This window comes from Anguilla anguilla, chromosome 6, assembly GCF_013347855.1.
Source record: "Anguilla anguilla isolate fAngAng1 chromosome 6, fAngAng1.pri, whole genome shotgun sequence".
Classification (NCBI taxonomy): domain Eukaryota; kingdom Metazoa; phylum Chordata; class Actinopteri; order Anguilliformes; family Anguillidae; genus Anguilla; species Anguilla anguilla.
This window is the reverse complement of record NC_049206.1, coordinates 25,566,469-25,584,569: the sequence shown is the minus strand read 5'-3', so window position 1 is coordinate 25,584,569 and position 18,101 is coordinate 25,566,469. Positions and strand designations below refer to the sequence as shown.

The 18,101-nt window shown below is 40.1% G+C and overlaps 1 protein-coding gene across 4 annotated transcripts in view; it reads right to left on the bottom strand.

Moving 5' to 3' along the window:
• The window catches only part of LOC118230489 (nuclear factor 1 C-type-like), a 92,880-nt gene extending 76,562 nt beyond the window's left edge, over positions 1–16,318 (bottom strand). Inside the window, exon 1 of one of the 4 annotated variants that reach the window (XM_035423577.1) lies at positions 15,745–16,318. In XM_035423577.1, coding sequence (XP_035279468.1) covers positions 15,745–15,747 — 3 coding nt within the window. In that variant the 5' untranslated portion in view covers positions 15,748–16,318. Of the gene's footprint in view, positions 1–2,116; positions 2,251–12,090; positions 12,662–15,744 lie in introns of those variants that run through there. The other 3 variants (XM_035423576.1, XM_035423578.1, XM_035423575.1) reach the window with 3 other exon arrangements.
• Between the last annotated feature and the right edge of the window lie 1,783 nt (positions 16,319–18,101).

The window sequence follows — 18,101 nt, the reverse complement described above, 5'->3', positions numbered from 1 at the left end:
AGTGGTCAAGTTAGCCAGTACCTTTGCAGAAAGGGTACACTTTTACTATAATTTGGAATTTTAAGATACATGCCCCAAATTTCTCAGACAGGCAGAACAAGTACCATTTTTAGCTGTACGGTCATCATATACTTGACCAATAATTCCAAGGCAGCCAATAGACCTATACAGCGGGACATGTGGTACACCGGGGTCCTGTGGAAGTCACCACACAGTACGAATTACCTCTTCAAGAGAGCTGACCCTGACCTCTACACCTTGGCAGTAAAGAAAGAGAGCAGGTAGCAGAGTTAGGATGGTTGTGCACAGAGGTTTTAGGTGGACTGGTAGTGAAGAGGATAGTGAAGAGGATAATGTGTGTGTGGTATCCAGCTGTAGATGTCTTGAAAGCAAAGAGAGCATGAAGGTTGCACACGGCAAAGTTGTACTGCATATGGGTGAGTCAGAGAATAAAACAATGCAGAGAGCTAGCTTTGAAAAGAAACAGCTGAGAGAAATAGCCCATTAAAAATTTAATTACCTCAGAGTTCAAATTCTGACTGGGCTTACACACAGCAATAGGAACTCTGGGATCAGGAGGCTCAACAACCATGTTTTAGTATTGTTGCAGGTTAGTATTGTTGCGGTTCAATTGTAATGTTGGACAACTGTTTTTTTTTCTTTTTCTTTTTCATACTAAGAAAAGATGCTTATCCATAGCACACCACATATGCATACCTGTATTTGCTATGGAATAATCAGGAATAATTGGTCCCTGATAAATGACCTTTATAAATGGTTTGCTAACTGTCATATAAAGAGAGAATCTCCTCTTCCAGAGGCATTTCTGCTCCATTAGGCAGTGTGGAAAGATCATAATTTCTCACTTTCTCTTCAATGAGATCATTTGTCCCCATTGCCACAAACAAACGATTGATTTCCCACGCACCTGCTGTGGTTCATGCATGGCATTAACAGCCACCCACTGCTGCAAAAATGTTAGCCGAACAGAACAAGCATCACAGACAGCAAATACCACAAGTATGCTCAGAGACAACGGGAGCAACTGAATCACTGAATTCTGAATGGATGGAAAAAATGAATGAAGACTTAAAAAAACATTATATTCATCAAGATTTTCATTCACTTCTTTTCGGTCTCCATTTGCAGTCAAAAAAGTCTCATTCATTTTGCAGCGTGGCTAATACTCATTTATAAGAAGAATAAGCCTTCCTTTGGATAATATTTTCTTTCTGATTTACATAATTATACCAGCATTAAAAAAATATGCTGATGAGGATTATTTCAGAATGCAACCACAGGCTGCTGCGGTAACCCCACAGGTTAAAAACATTTTTAAATAAGCATTGGACTTTGCCACGACAGCAGTGTATTCCTGAAACCCTTCCAGTAAGACCATTTGATGAAACCTCTCCCACATGTGCGTGAGGTGCCAGGAGTGCAGGTTTCGCTCTGGGCAGTACGATCACACAGCTTACAACACATGCCCAACACTCCCAATGCCACACAGACCAGTTTATTGTGCACACGATTTTCTATCGCTCTGCAATTTATCCTTGCAAAAACTATAAGCATTCCGAATAATGGAAGAACCTGATTGAATTTAAAGTAAAAACAATGAAATCCCTTTCACGGTCTTTGGACGCACCATGTGACTCTTGCCCTTGTTCTCACTATTTGAATATAATAATTTTGAGATCTAAGTTTCTTCAGCAACAGTTGTTGTGTGACCCTGCAGCTTAATACTGTCATGAAACCCCTCTATCCAGCACTGAATAGAGCTTTGGCACAGCCATTACAAGGCAAGGCATGTTATATAGCCATCACGGCTGAACACACTATAGGGTGCTATAAAAAGGGGTCCATTTTGATATTTACAGTACATCAATGAGCAATAGTATAATCTCTTGGAATCTCCAAATGAAATATAAATGTTAAATTTTAACGTAAACTAATAAGGAGAGCACCAAACAATAGGCTATACGAGTCCGATTTTCCTACAAATTTTTGAACAAATTTTTAAAAATGGACTCTTAAATAACCTAATGGAGACAGAGGCCGCTCTTGCGGCTGGATGTCAGCCACGCCCTGGATGTAAATATTTGGAATATCTCACCATGGTTCCTCCCAGAGAGCCCGGGCGCGATATGTAGCACAGCCAGCCTTCCCCGAACATCTGTGGAGGTGGATCGGCGTACGTCAGGGTCTGCAAAGACTACGCTGTGCCAAATGTCTGGGATTTATATATCTGCGGTCCTCCCTTAGCCAGAACTGCACTCCTACGCATCACTCGCTGACTGTCCCTCTGGCGAGGGACACGAGGGGACACATTAAAGCAACTGCCCCACTTAGGACACTCGGCCCAGTTTTCACCGCCCCAACTGACACCAAAATACCAGCAAACCGCATGGAAAGCGTAAGATGCCCAGACTACTCATAAACATGCTAATGAATATTCTGATTAGCGCTAGGGAAGTGGTATTATTAGACACTTTGCTCCTCACTAGCGATCCAGGACAGGGAGCAGTTTTAACACTCAGAACTCTGAGTGGAAAGTGGGACATGCCTCTTCTCTGCCCCCCCCCCCCCCCCCTTTCCCCAATTCCCTGCCACACACACACAACCCAAGAGCCATTGGGCAGGAAGAGGAGAAGTAGCCCAGTGGGGGGTCCCTAAGGACCATGGCTGCACTTCAATCACCATGCTGCATGCGCTGGAATTAACTAGTATGGCATTAATTAGTGCAGCTACACCGCAGTTTGTGAAGGCCTCTACGCCACATACATACATGAGGTAAATAACATAAATCAGTATTGTTATTTACTACTATGTTTGCTGTTGTCAATAATAATAATAATAATTAATGGGGCCAAGCACAAGGCCCCAATATGCAAACATGAGCATCATCATCAAATACATTTATCGACAAACACATAGGCCTATTGATAACACATTATACTGTGTGATGTGGGGAGCACCTGCCCCACCCCCTCGCTTTCCTTTCTCCTGTCACCACTCCCACTTCACAACACATCAGCACCACGGACAGCAGCCATGGCCCAGAGCATCTCAATCCAGACTGCGCCTCAATGATTGGCATGATCGTTCAATCATTGGGAACCAGCCCTTACCGACATCCACCGCAAGCTGCAGCCAATCTGGACATAGCCAGTCACCATAGAGTCTAATAGAGAACTATTGAAGGTTATTTTTGACTCTACCCTTCAGAGGCACAGACTGCTTTACCTCTTTTCAGAGACAATCCCAGGAGGAATATCCCCCAACACACCTGAACACTTGTTTCCAGCCACAACCAAGCATCTGCCCCAATGAGCCCTACTCTTTATTTTTCTTATATTTGATCTATTAATGAATACACCAGTGCAGCTAACATTATTTCTTACTTTCTATTGCCACATCTCCATTATAACATCCAAGACAGCATGGTGGAGAATGTGGGCAGGTACAGGCATATACCAGTATTTGGATAAGGAGCCTGGACTTACAGTGTATTTTATTTTTTACCTTCAGCTTTTGTGTTGCAGGGGAAAAGAGAGAATACTTCTGTGAGGTATGGCGGAGTCCACTTTCAGCCAACATTCTGTGTACCAGCTGGTCGATGACCAGGTCAGCTGCCTGACTGGTGCTGCCCATAGCCAGACCTCCAAAACACCTCACCCATCCCCTGCAGACTTAGCACATGTGCACCTCACTAAGACGCCAGAAGGGGACAATATGAAATTACACACCGATTGGTGCATCCACCTGTAGTGGCCCACCTCCATGTTCCACCAGAGGCTAGCAATACTTCCTTGTCATTGTGGATTTTGTTACAAGTTCTTCTGTACACCACCATATTCAAAGCCATTGTCAATAAGCTGGTGCAACTGGTTAACTGTGTGGGTATTTCCAAAAGCAATTCTGACTGAACAGGACACCCATTTTATTTCAAAGGTCTGAACAGACATATGTCACCTGCTGCGGATTAAAGAATGGCACACTTCATTACCAACCCAAAAAAAAATGAGAGCAGGGTTAGTTATTTAACCAGACACTCAAGTGGAATGTAATCACTGCTGACAGGTGTGGCTGGCATCAGCTCCTCCCCAACATCTTGTTCACGCTCGGGGAGACACCCCAGGCTTCCACAGGCTTCGCTCCATTTGGATTCCTGTACAGCTTCCCACCCCACGGCCTGCTGAACCTCGCAAAGGACACCTGGGAGGAACAGCAGTGTCCACACGGGAGTTCAGTCGAGGACGTGGCATTGAGGGAGTGGAAGAGACACAGCAGCGTGTTTATAATGGGCCACCCAGACTCATTCACTACAATGACTTAGCCTGTGAACACACACGCCAGTCTGAACAGAAACTGCAGTAGATAAAAAAGTATCAAAGTTTGAACAGGGTCCCAATGCTGCATTGTTCATCGGTGCAGACGAAGAGACAGAGAGAGTATGGATCTCCATGGAAGAACACTGCATCCACAATCCTCCCAGAGTTGTGGCCCTACTGTGTTTTAGAGGTGCAGCACACAACCTGTGAAGAAGACTGAGCAGATGAAACCCTAGGAGCCATCAAAGAGGCCTCTTGCCCCTAGTCCAGCCTCATCATGATGGTACCCAAACCTGATGCTTTCCTGCAGCTTTGTAACGACTTCAAGAAGCTCAATGTAGTCTCACCCTATAACCCACGTGGACAAGCAGATCAAGTGGCTGAGTGAGTAATGCTACATCACCACCTCAGATCTAACTAAAGGTTATTAGGAGATCCCACTTTCCCAGGCCGACAGGGAGAACGTGGCCTTTTCCAGCCCAGTCAGTTACTACCAGTGCTGAGTTCTCCTGTTTGGGCACCATGGGATGCCGGCCAATGCAGTACTCCCTACAGTACAACTACTACCTCCTGGGTTGGGACTTTAACCTAATGTCAGAACCCTCCTGGTGTAATTGGCCCAGCCAAAGGGTATAACTTGATTGTGTCCGTCTCTTCCTGACAGGACAGCACTAGCGGCCTGTCCTGTTTGCACTTCCTCCTGGGTCTCCATCAGCAAAATTATGAAGGTGACACAAAGGGGCAGAACATCCGTGACAGCATCACAAATTTAAAAAATAAAATAGATAGTTTCTTTCAGAGTGGAAAACAGTCAGAGCATTCAGGAGTTCTTGCAGGTCACAAAACCAGGACCTAAGGACGTTGCGCTGAGATACCTGCTTATATCAGTCCAAAACGTTTTGGACTATTTCTATTTGGGGATTAAATCAGTGGAGGTCAATGTCTTACCAGGCTCTGAGCTAATGGGTCCAGGTCTTTCATGATATGATGAAGGACCTGACGTAATTGGCAATAAATCTTTTAGTCTCATTGTATATCTCCTCTCATAGTTTGAGGCAAATAAATGTATTCTGCCCCTCTTTGAGTCTAAGCAAAACACTCTGCCACAGAGAACTGCTGTCCACTTAACAGGGATTTATAATAGTTAGCTGTAGCTTTTTAGCTATTTCCCCTCTACTTAATCCCTCTATAAACCTTATCCCTCTCCCAGTCTCCTTCCTTCTCCAACCAGCTCTTTCTCCCACCTTCTCCATATCTTCATGGTTGTGCTACCTAGCTGGCTGGCTAGCTAGGCTAGTTGGATTACCCAAACAGAAACAGTTTTCATTTTGTTATTTGTTTCATTTCATTATCAAGCCTCAGTTTGCATTGCAAGCATTCCAAATTTACCTCATGTACTCTCACTGAATGCAAACAGGAGGATGAGGTCAAGGTTAATGTTATGATGTCATTTTTTATGTTTCCTAAGAATGATGCAATTCAAAAGAAAAGGGTTGCTATAGGCTACATCACTGCAAACACCTGCTTATGCAGTGACCATTTCACGAAACTGTACAGCGTTAAAAGTTATAACCAGAGACTTCCTGGCTTGGCCAAATTCCAGAAACATGTTGCTGGGGCTATTCCCAGTTTAGCCAGTTGATGCTCCTCTTCTCATATATAACAGTATTTGCCCAATTGCACTCGCAGCCATGAAGCCCTCTGCCATTCTTGATAGACAGACATAGCTACGCTAGCCACGTGTGTTCATTGTAGGTGGTAAATATTGGGAAGAGTTAAGGGGGGAGGTGAGGTGGCAGGGCGGGGCTGACAACGCCCATACAATTTTTAGGTTTCTTTAATACAGATTTTATGTCTGACTGGAAATGTGTGTCATTACAGTTATTGACATTACTTTGAATAGATATTTGGTGAATGTGTAGCGGATACATCTCCCTGTGATAATTTACGGTTATTTAAACTATTTTCAACCCCTTTACAGTCACTTTAAGGTGGGGCAAAATATACAACAGTGTAACTACTTTGTCAAAGATACATAATATTTCAAAGCTGACATAAGTCACTTCTGTTTACAACTGTAGTTATGTTATACTAAAGTTTAATGGTATGGTTTGTGTCATAGTTCAAAAGAAGTAAGCAGATGTGTCGTTAGCAGTTATGATTGAGTGACTGCTGGACTCATGCTGGACCTCCATGTCTGAATGTGAATTAATCCTACCCCAATGAACAGCCTATCTGACATCAGCAAATTGAGTTAATGAGCACCAAGGAACAGATGACCAAGCGATAACTGGAAATAATTTATAGTTTTCTTAAAGTATCATCATGAATCTTAGAGAATGGGTAGTGCTGAGTGTGCAGTGGTTTACATGTGTACAAAGCTTTTACTCCCAATGGTAATTACTTTTTGTCCAAGCTTGCATATTATACACAAATACTGCTAAATGAGTAGTTTGCTGCAGCCAAATTTCTTTTGAAGAGTCCAAAGGACAAATATATGAAAGCTGTCTGTGGATACAATGAACAGTCTCTCTGGGGAGATATTATTTACGTTTAAGTGCTTTTACAAAAATTAAAATTGGCATTATTCCAATAGAGTGGTCCTAATAAATGCCAGTTGCTCATCTACCATCTGGCTCAGGAAAAGAAAATAGAAATTCTGATACGCTATGCTTAACATCAGAGACAATAAAGTGTACAGCAATCTCACAACTGTCCTTTCAGTGTGAATTAGTCTCAGACCTGTCTTATCAGAGTGAATCAGTCTCAGACTTATCCTTTCAGTGTGACTCACAGTCTCAGACCTGTCTTACAGTATCAGGGTGAATCAGTCTCAGACTAGTCCTTTCAGTGTGAATTACAGTCTCAGACCTGTCCTCCAGCCTTAACCATAGTGTCAGACCTGTCCTTTCAGAGTGAATCAGTCACAGACTCGTCATCATTTCAGTCAGGATCACAGTCTCAGACCTGTCGTTTCAGAGTGAATCAGTCACAGACTCGTCATCATTTCAGTCAGGATCACAGTCTCAGACCTGTCATTTCAGAGTGAATCAGTCACAGACTCGTCATCATTTCAGTCAGGATCACAGTCTCAGACCTGTCTTTCAGTGTATATTGTCTTTTGCAATTTCAGTCCAGCCTCAAGGCGATCACTCCTAATCATTTACATGCAACATCAGAGCTATTATTTAAGACAGTGATGGTCCCCAGTCCTTACGATCTGGATTGAACCCTGGTCCTGCCCATATCAGGTATACTTTTATGGTCAGTCCACAACAATTGCAATATGGACATCTAGTAACAACAGGGATTAGTAACTACTTCCCTTAATATCAGGCCTACTACTTACACAAGTTCAGACCTGTCCTTTCAGTGAAAACCATAATATATGACAGCAGCTACTGTGATTAATCAAAACAGTTCACTCAAATAAATCATGACATATGAGGTAACTTCTGTGACAACGCTTTCCAGTTGAGCTGAAGTGTGCATGTGTGAAAACACAGACAAGTAGCGCATGCTTGTCATCACTCTAGGGTGCAAGGAAGACATTCTTTCAAATGACGGTAAAGAAAGCCACGCCTACATTTTACATTGCAAAAAGAAAAAAAAAACAACCTCCAATATTCTCTGTCCTGCTCTAATCATATCTCCTTACTGTCATTGTAAAACACAAATCAATGCATGCCCCACCAAATATGTGTTATTCTGACTGACCAGCTAATTCAAAATGAGAAAGTCCTTATTACTGGCAGATTTATAAACCACACTCAAAATTCAAAATCTAGATGACTATTCTGTACTCAAAATTAAATAGAAGATTTCCAAGTATTACTAAATGTTCTTGGCAAATAAATGAAACGGAAAATACAGGGAAATGGCTTTCCACGATCGCAAACTACTGCTGCATCGCTGGCCACTCACTAGGGTATACAGTAACACTTCATTTTCTAGCATAAAACCTTCCATCTGGGTTATTAGAATACTGTTGGCTCATGCTATAACTCTCTGACATTTCCTGTCTTTTCCATTTAAATGCAGTGGTTTCTACTATGTGCAAGTTTGGCCTTTAAACATTATTTAAACACAGCTGGCTGTACTGAATTAGCACAACTGCAGTGGATTTATGGGGGACCAGGGGTGGCATGAGGTACATGCCCTTCCGCCGCCCCCTACTGAACACAAAAACACGACAACTACTAAAGCTTTTAGAACAAACAATGTCTGCGTAAGTTCCAAAAACATAACTGCTGGGTGCACCTATCATGCAACCTCAGGCGGCCTGGGTTTTGAAAGGAGTTACTAGTAGCTGTCATGGAATTCCCTTCTAAATATTGAAAAATGACAGCGGTATCTGTCTCTGCTCATTTCAATCTCATTACTGTATGTGTTTTGAGGAACACTGCAAGCCCCGGTGCTACAGCCATTTTGTCCTCCTCCTGCTGCTTCTTGTGAAATATAGAAAAGCAGGAAGTAGAAACAAAAATAATGGAAGAATTGGCAAAAGGTAAGAACCGCACAGAGGCCCTCCAGGTACACGCCCAGGTACATGCCTGACACCCTGTCAACCCATAAGCTTCAAATGCAGACCCTGTGGGCCAGTCCCACTCGGCCCCGCCCCGCGTCACAGTCTCTGGCAAATAAACTACAGATCCCAGGAATAATACAAAAATTATTTCAGTCACCATCCCAAGAAGAAATGACAAGAAATAGAAATTACTTAAGAAGGCCAATAATAAGTTAATATTTTCAGTTTGACCAACTGAGGAATTTGATACCAGATCAAGAGGAAATAAGTGTCCCTCTACAGGTTAGAGAAACCTGTACCAGCCACTTCATAGAGTGGCTGTGGTATGCAGCAGGTTCAACGGCAGGCTAGAGAAACCACACAGTTTCACGCACTCACACGGGCACTTGCGTCAGTCCCAGAACATGACTTTAAGAATACCATGCAATTAAATAAATCATTGCTTTCTTTAAGATTTATAACTATTAACATACACCACTCTTTGCACCGTCAAAATATGTACAACATTGTTGAAATAAACTGAAAGCATTGTTACACTCTTTGTATGGATAGTTTGGTTAAAGAAAGAAAATCCATCAATAACAATTTCCCTTTGTTTTAAATTGGTTTGTGTTAAAATTGAAAATATTCAAATGTTCTGTAAATGTAGTCTAATTGAAACACGCTGGCTTTAAAATGTACGAAGACTGAAGAAGGATCCCTTAATAATAAAAATGCATTATTCCAGTTCAAGTCTAAGGACTGTCAAACCTATCTTATGTCTGTGAAACAGTACATTGGTTGAAATGATGTGTAATGTTAAATTACCAAATACAAACATAAGATATATGGAAAGATTTGTCTATTCTGTGGTTTAAAAGGTACACAACTAATTATGCACGCTACATTGGACATTCAATGGAGTTCTCTTAAAATATATGTGTTTCTTTAAAAATGGTTATATGAACCCCAGGAATGAGCCTGACCTCCTGAAATAAAAAATTCTATTATTGCATTGACTGTCTTTAAGTATCTCAAGTTTCTGAGAAAAATTTTTAAAACCTAATTGAATGCATTATAATAAAACCTCTGCCTGAAACTCTCCTGTTTAAGACCAAACTGTGGTGAGGAAACACAAAATGCTCAATTTTTGGCTTAACTAAATAATATAAAGGGGCACTCACCATAATGCACAATCACTTTTCATGTCTTAACTGATACAGAAAATATAGTGCAAATGTAAGTCTAGTAACACTGAGGGAGAAAATACTTTCCACAAATTTTGCACAAGGTTATGGAAAATGTAAATGTACAAATGCAGCCACGTAATATTCTATTACAACTCGCGGTGCTGACCAGAAATAGTTTCATTCATCAAGTGTTAAATTTTTCTTTATCGAAAAAACAAATTAGGTAACAACACGTGATAATAAATGGGACTTTAACTTCCCCTAAGTTGTGATGCATTTGTCTGGTTTATACTCAATCTCTCAATAGGGGAAACTAATTCCTTCAAAAAAACAATGATCCAACAAGGAACTGAGACCATTTTGCAATTTAAAAACCTTGAGAGAAGGCCATAAAAAGTTCATTTCTGCCTCTGTTTAATCGCAGCCAAGGCAAATATGAGAGTGGAAAATATGCACTGCACACAGACCCTGGATTATATGTGCATATTGCTTCAAATGCTACACAAATTGCAAGATTTCTACGCAAACTTTTCCAGAAGGTTCTTGAATTATTTGGATGCCTGCTCTTTTGTTGTTGTTATTATTATTATTATTATTACTACTACTAGTATTCTTAATAAGAATAATAGTAATAATAGTAATAATAATAATAATAATAATAAATATTATATTCCAGATCTGATATACCCCGAGACATTTTTTTTCTAAAAGCTTTAATAAAAGCCAGATACCCAGTTTAACTACCAAGGTTTAAAAGAGTATTTGATTTTAATACAGATTAATTATTATCAATTACACTTTTTGTGCTTTAAATAAACAGCAGTGATTAAATAAAACTTATATTTTTAAAATTGTTTTTCTGAAAACTAAACTCAAGTTAATCAACCACAATGATAATTTAAATGGTAATTCTGTAATAAAATGGTCTGTTTAGAGACATGACAACTCTTTTTCTCTAATCAACAGATATTGAGGACTAATTTAGCAAATATCTGATAAATAAATGAAATCCCTGGCTGATCCATAAGCATATTTTTCAGATATAAATATTCACGAACACACATGGTATAGGCCGTAAAACAAGGCTGAAACAACAAAATATTCTTAATGATAAAATGAGCTGGGATTTAGCTTTCATTTAACACCACAGCAACTGACAATAAAAACAACTGGTACATGGGAAAGTAACTTTCTATGGCTCTGAGCAAGCATTAGACTACTCCGAGAACATTTCCATCATGCAACCGGGTATCTCTCACCCGAGTAAGATCATCTAACCTTAAATTTACCACGCGCTATGGAGAAGATTCGTCGCATAACATACCGCAAAAATTCAAACAAACTTGTCAAAGACATTCCTGTGTATATAGGCTACATTGGTAATTTTACGACAACCCTTGCAATTGTATTCCTACAGCAAATTTTTTATGGAGCCGTCAGTAATGAGCCTAAAATCTCCTAGACAACTTCTCGGAGTTCCTTGCATAGTGCCTTAAGAGGCTTCTCTGGACGTAGGCTATAACAGTAATATGGACAATATCAATTCCCGAAGATGCGAACTACTCAGCAAAGCTGGCATAATCGAGATATTTATATTAAAGTATGAAAATATGCGGGATGATCGCTCTGTGCTTCCTTGCACGGGCCTTGCATGAGTAACGAGAAAACACTATTATTATTATTATTGTTATTGTTATTATTATTATTATTCTGGTTGTTTTGTTGTTGTTGTGGTAGCTGTTCACGAAAAAAGGCCTATATTATAAATTATTCTACTTCAATCAACTTTCAATTACCGATGGACAACTTTACAGAGAATTGTATGCTAATGATACAATAATATTTCATGGATTGCCTCACACGAAAACCAAATACAGACCTATGTAAAATCGCCGGCAAGAAGTTTCAGAGAAGCCGAACCCTCATTAGGACTACATTCACGCCTTGCGCATCCCGCCCTTTTCTCAACCGAACTTAAATCGACGTTTTAAACAAGCTCTTCAGCGGTGCACACGCGCGCATATCCAGTGCCAAATCAAATGAAAAGCAATGCTTTTACCTGAGTAAGACACAGAGGAGAATACATCATGTTGATATGCAGCTGACGTGGAGAGTTGTAAAGACTAGGCTATTAAAAGTTTCTAAATCATTTTTTCACGTTTCATGATCACAATCCCCATCGCCATCCTGATCGCCACATCTGACTTGCAGTGTAGGTCCGTAGAAATCAGAAAGAACAACAATAGGAAAAACTTAGTAAATATAAGTGAAACAACTTCAATTAACAAAACATTTAAATTCACGGTGGTGGATGTTTGAAAATTCTGCTCCATTAGGAAATGGGAGCGAGAAAGAATCAAAGAATGTGAAAATGAGAAAGAGGGAGGAATTAAATGACGTTATGAAAATAGCCCATCCCAGAAAAAGGAACTTAAAGATGCAGTATGCCCAATTTCGCTGTCCAACAGGGTCAATTCAGGCACATAAATAGGCTATAAGTTACGCATACTGTTACGTCTCCGTCAGACGCAATGCCAGACATGCAAGGTTCGCTTTTAAAGAAGAAACCCGTTTCCATCCACAAACGACATCTCCCATATATCCCGTATATCTCCCATCTCCACACTTCATGGTAACAGCAACTATAGGTTATGAGTCCGACACAAGAATCATAGAACTCAAATGTGCTCCTTACGTTACTGAAATATTTTGTTTATTAGTGCGTCGGTCAAATTTAATAGGCTGAACGACGCATGGACCACCAGGGACATGAGTGAACTTTATAACCACGTGCACTTCTAAAGTGAACAGCCAGCCTACTGTATGACACATGCTCCTGATTGTCGATGACGTTTTACTAGCGAGGACGTTCAGGAAGAAAACAGGGAAGTTTTAGGCTTGTTTTCATTTACTTACAAATAAACTACCAATGCCCCGGTTCAGGGTAATAGAACAATGAGATCAAATACATCATTCCTGTGAACCAGGACTGTTTATGTTATTTGATTGGCATATTTAACAAGTAGGCACAACTGCAAAAAGCGCGCCATGACAACTATTTGCCTATAGTAATCCTAACATTTTGTCTAAAAACATACGTTATTGTTAAAAGTAAAAATTACACAGCACTTACATTTCAGTAGGCTACTTGAATAAACGGATGCAATGTAAATGGTACGTAGAATGTTGCATGAGTCGCACTGGATAAGAGCGTCTGCTAAATTCCTGTAATGTAATGTAATGTAATGATAAGCAACTTTCCATTGCCATGAGCCAGCTATTAGGCTATTCCGATATTTTCGTCATGCGATCGGGTATTCTCTTACTAGGGCACGGTGTTGGACCTTGCACTACACTTAAAAAACAAGGCCGTGGGAATATACAACTATAATGTATGCCTGTTATTTTTACGCGTCTGTAAGCAGTAAGCCTACCACCAACACAACACCTTCAAATAAAGCGACGATGAGACAGGGGTTAGGTTAGGATGCTTGTTACTAGCAGGTTGTAGGTCCGAGTTTCGTGTGCTGCGCCCTTAAGATAGGTACTTAACCCCAGTGAAAATATCAAGCTAGTGACACTGTTTATCTCGCCATACTAAGGCTATGTGACATATAAACGGCACCACATAATAGTTAAAAGATTGCCCTTTGGTTATTGCTATTTTCTCACCAACTAAGCATGTGTTTTAGTGCGTAGGCTACCTTGCATACAGCGGGCCTATCCTACACTTAATTTGAAAAACGGACAAGAGTGCCACCTTAACAATAAAGTATATGCCTAAATTGAATAGCCTACATATCTTGAAATTGTACTGCTTGTGTTGAAATTACGGTTACGCACATTTTCCTGTTATCGGGATATGCTTTATAGAAAATGTGGATCACTTAGGCTGTCTTAAAATGAACACGTATCTCGACTAGACACATTGTCGTGCGTCCTATGTCACCCAGATAAAGCCATTAACTCGAAACTGTGTAGGCCTGTGTTTTAAACGTGCAACCCAATAAGTCGACAATATTTGTATATTAGCCTATATAACATCGATTTTCGAAAAGTAATGCAGAAGCACAAAGTGGAATCACTTAACAACTACACAAGGCTACGTTTTGAGAAATGGCCACTGGTAAATAAATGTAAAAATAGGTTGATGGGGATCCTATCCCTGTAAATTCACTTTCGTGCATATGTAAGAAGGCTACAGCACCGTGTCAATCAAGGTGCCACATGCTGCTACCACAGACTTCGTGACACAGCATTGAATGTCCTCGCATGAACTTTCAGTTTGTGACTAAAGGCCCCGGCGAATAGGTTGCTTCACTGTAGCTTATGTCAACAAATAGCCAACCTATAAACTTCATTATGAAGGACAGGAGGCACGTGGCCTGCAACTGTGGGACAAGTCTTACAAATGAATAAAAAATGCCATGGTAATGAGTAAAACTTGCTTTATGAATCTACTTCTGTAACTATAGGCCCTATCACTTAAGATTCTATTAAATCGCTAGAATAAATGATTTAATTGCCGCTTATTGCTTAGTAACTTTACTTTGCCCCCCGAGTAAAATGAAATTTTAAACGTGTTTAAGTTAAATGAAGCATGTCGACAAAAGAAAATGTACAAAGCCATATTATAATAAAACATAGCCTAGTGCCCAATGGCTAACTGTCCAGGCCGGGTTGATATGGAGACTTCCCTATTAGGCCACTAAACAAGTAGGCTGCTGAACAGCAGTCAGTAACGATGAATTTTATTGCCCAATTACACTTGTAGTAATTATTTGGGGTTTGATTACACGTAACTGTTTTATTCTGACAATTTAAACTAGCACAGAATAAATCATAGAATGAACTAACATTAAAATCATACACGTTTAGCTCTACTGTCAATACATCTAGGCTCTATTTTCACGACTAACTAGCTTTCTATCACTTATTTAAAATCTCCCGTGGTCGCATTATACAAGTGTCGGTCCAATTTGTAAAAAGTAAAACGTTAGAATAAGCGTCGACGCATTATCTGCTCGAGTAATAGGTCATAGTCTAAGCCTAAAATGAGAGCAGGCTATTACATATTGTTTAAGCATTTAAATTTCGCCTCGAAGAATGGATGGACGTCCTCTGCACGAGACCTAAATAGCAATATCCGCGCCCAGCGCACTTACAGAACGCTTTTGTGTAAGGTGCCTGCATAGCTGTACTGCTACGACACCATGTCTACGACGACTCCCAGCGACGGAGCGCCTCTGTCGGCCTGTGGTTCAAATACAAGCCGGCGCGCCAGCGGCTCCAACTGCGGCCATTTTCTGCTGTATTGCTTTACGAACTCTTCACCGAGGGAAGCGTTCGTCGGCTTTGAACTTTCACTTGGCCTATAGGATCATGCGGTGAATACACATGTGCGCTGCCGTACAATAGCTGTCTAAAACACAAACGATTTCCATTGCGGCGAAATATCCCATTTTTGTCCTTACATGCCCCTGTAACATAAATATATGATCTATGTTCCAGTCGTTCCCACAAACCTTACGCTTGGCTTAAAACCAAAAGGAAACAAGAGTCAATGACGAGAAATAAAGGGACAGTATAAATAAATTGATCGAGGATACTTAACTATATTCTTATTTCTTTACAAGACGGTACAACTAGCGAGTATTGTCGCTGTGAATTCCTTGGAATAACGACACAGAATAAAACTGATTTGTTAACCTACCATTGCCAAGTGAAACTGACAAGCCCCCCCAAAAAAAGTTGGAGCAAAGACAGGCTTTTCCAGCACAGCAGTTCAGCGCTTGGTCATCTCGTCGATGCTGTTATTATTTTATATCATCCATTCTTTCCCGTAAAGCAATAATCCCAGATCTTCTCGAGTGTCCCGTTCAGAGATCAAACAGAAGCGTCAATTGCGAGTCTGAGGCTTAATCCAAGCCGAGCCCGCGATTCAAGGTACAAAAAAACAAAAATAGAGATCTTAAAATAACAATATAACAACTTGCATAGTTTGTGACAGGACCGTAGCCTGCTAGCTGTAGCCTGTCTTGGTTGAGGATGGTGTCTCGCTGTGCCGTTCTCTTGTTGGTTGGAGTTTAAAATTAGTGCAGCCTTTTCTGCCTCAGATTTTGCAACATTGAGCGTATATCTGTATTTTGTGTAGTATCAGCGCTTCCTCTATTTTCTTCACGATGTCCAGAGACGGCCTGGGCGTTAGGCTCCCAGGAGAAATTACAGTCGTCTCGGTGAAGGAATAGATGAAACACAGAGGCTGGGGGGAGGTAATGTATTAGTGTTGCACTTGATGGCGTAGTTTATAAAACGGGGGCAGAGGAAAGGGGAAATATATATTAACGGTCTACGGAGGGAGAGAGGAGGGAGAAGAGGAGCTCCGATTCAAACTCAAGGCAATTGAAATGTATAATTTGGACGACAGTTAAAGTAATCTAGTTAATTATCTAGTTTAAAGTTTTGGTTTCAGTATTTAGGCTACCCATGAAGGAAAACGATTTCAAATGATTGTATGTTCAGTTAATTAGTTGGAAGAAATAATTGTTCCCCTGGTTTTTCGAAGTCAGGCGCTGGGTGGTGTCTGTAACTTGCATGCACTATCCCCTATTTAAAAATCTAACCATATATTCTTTAGCTTTTTCCCTCTATCCCCTACCCTATACTCCCCCATTGCTTCTGTGTTTTACACTGGTATTGCCCGTGTGGTTTAAATATAATTTTACCGTCCCTGTAGTATTTCTATCAGTGTTACAGCGAGCCCCACTAGGGCAGTTTTCACAATGATTTGTTCTGGATATATCGAACACTGTTTTTTTCAGTAACCCATGAATCACTGTGCTTGTATAAAAGTCAAATAAGATTCGGTTTTATATGTATTAATTGGTTTTCAATCCATTTATATGACAAAATATTAGCCTACACCGGTGCTTACCTAAAGTGGATCCACTTTCGAACCCATGCCTTTTTTATTAGAGTATTTACAAATTTGAAAAGTGACGACGCATAGGTACATTGCTTTTATTTTTCACATGAGTGCAACATGTCGCAGTCACAATATCAGAGAAAGTCGAAGCCTATCATTTAAATTGGAATCTATGTTCATTTGAATTCTGTCATGTTCAAATATTCTAAACCAGCTATATCCGCGTATGAAAACGTATTTGACCTGTTTTTAAATGATTTACCCTTACTCATCTTGAATGAATAAATAAATGGGATTTTCAAGAAAAACCTAAAACCCAGCCACATTTAGCATCTTAAATTCAGAGTACAATTTCACAATAAAAAATAAAATCTTACAGAATATATTTATTAACATAATTTAGTGATTTTGAGGAAGTTGCAAAGTCACAATAAAGTTCACAGCAGGTGTGGCTACCATTAACCTGAGCTGACAACAGCAAGTTCATGTTCATGTAGGTTATTGTGACAGAGCGCATGATGACATTCACACATTTCAAGAATAAAAACTGGTATTTTAAGGTACAGATATAGCCTACAATAAATAAATAAATATGAACTTGTCTGACTTGTGTAGCTTAGGCCTACCTTAAAAAGCATTGGTAGGCCTAATACAAAAGCCTTTCCAGAGTTTCAAAATTAATGTAACAGTTTGGCAATATATGTGCCCAGTTATGTATGTGTAGTCCAAGCCAATGTGACATAGAGATTGTTTTGTTTGTTTTTTGTTTTTAATCTTCTGTTCATTGTTGCATAGTGTTCACTCCAATGTTATGACCACCAGTGAAAAATAAATCAACTCATCCTTATGAAACCAAGCACTCGCTCAAATGCCTACTCGCTCAAAAAACTCACTAGCCTACACATGTAGAGGTGTTCATTGGGCTGCTGCAAAAAGAAGAATGAAGGACAAGTTGACGGTTGAAACTGTGCCGAAATTGTTATCATATTGTTATTATCATAACTCGAAATTAACATTAAACATGTGTAGTGCATTTCATTTTATTTAGCAAATATTATTTCAATTAAATTAAAACTGTTATTTTGTACAAAAAAATCAACATATACACGCGTAACAGGTAAGCGTGCACAATTGGAACAAAATAA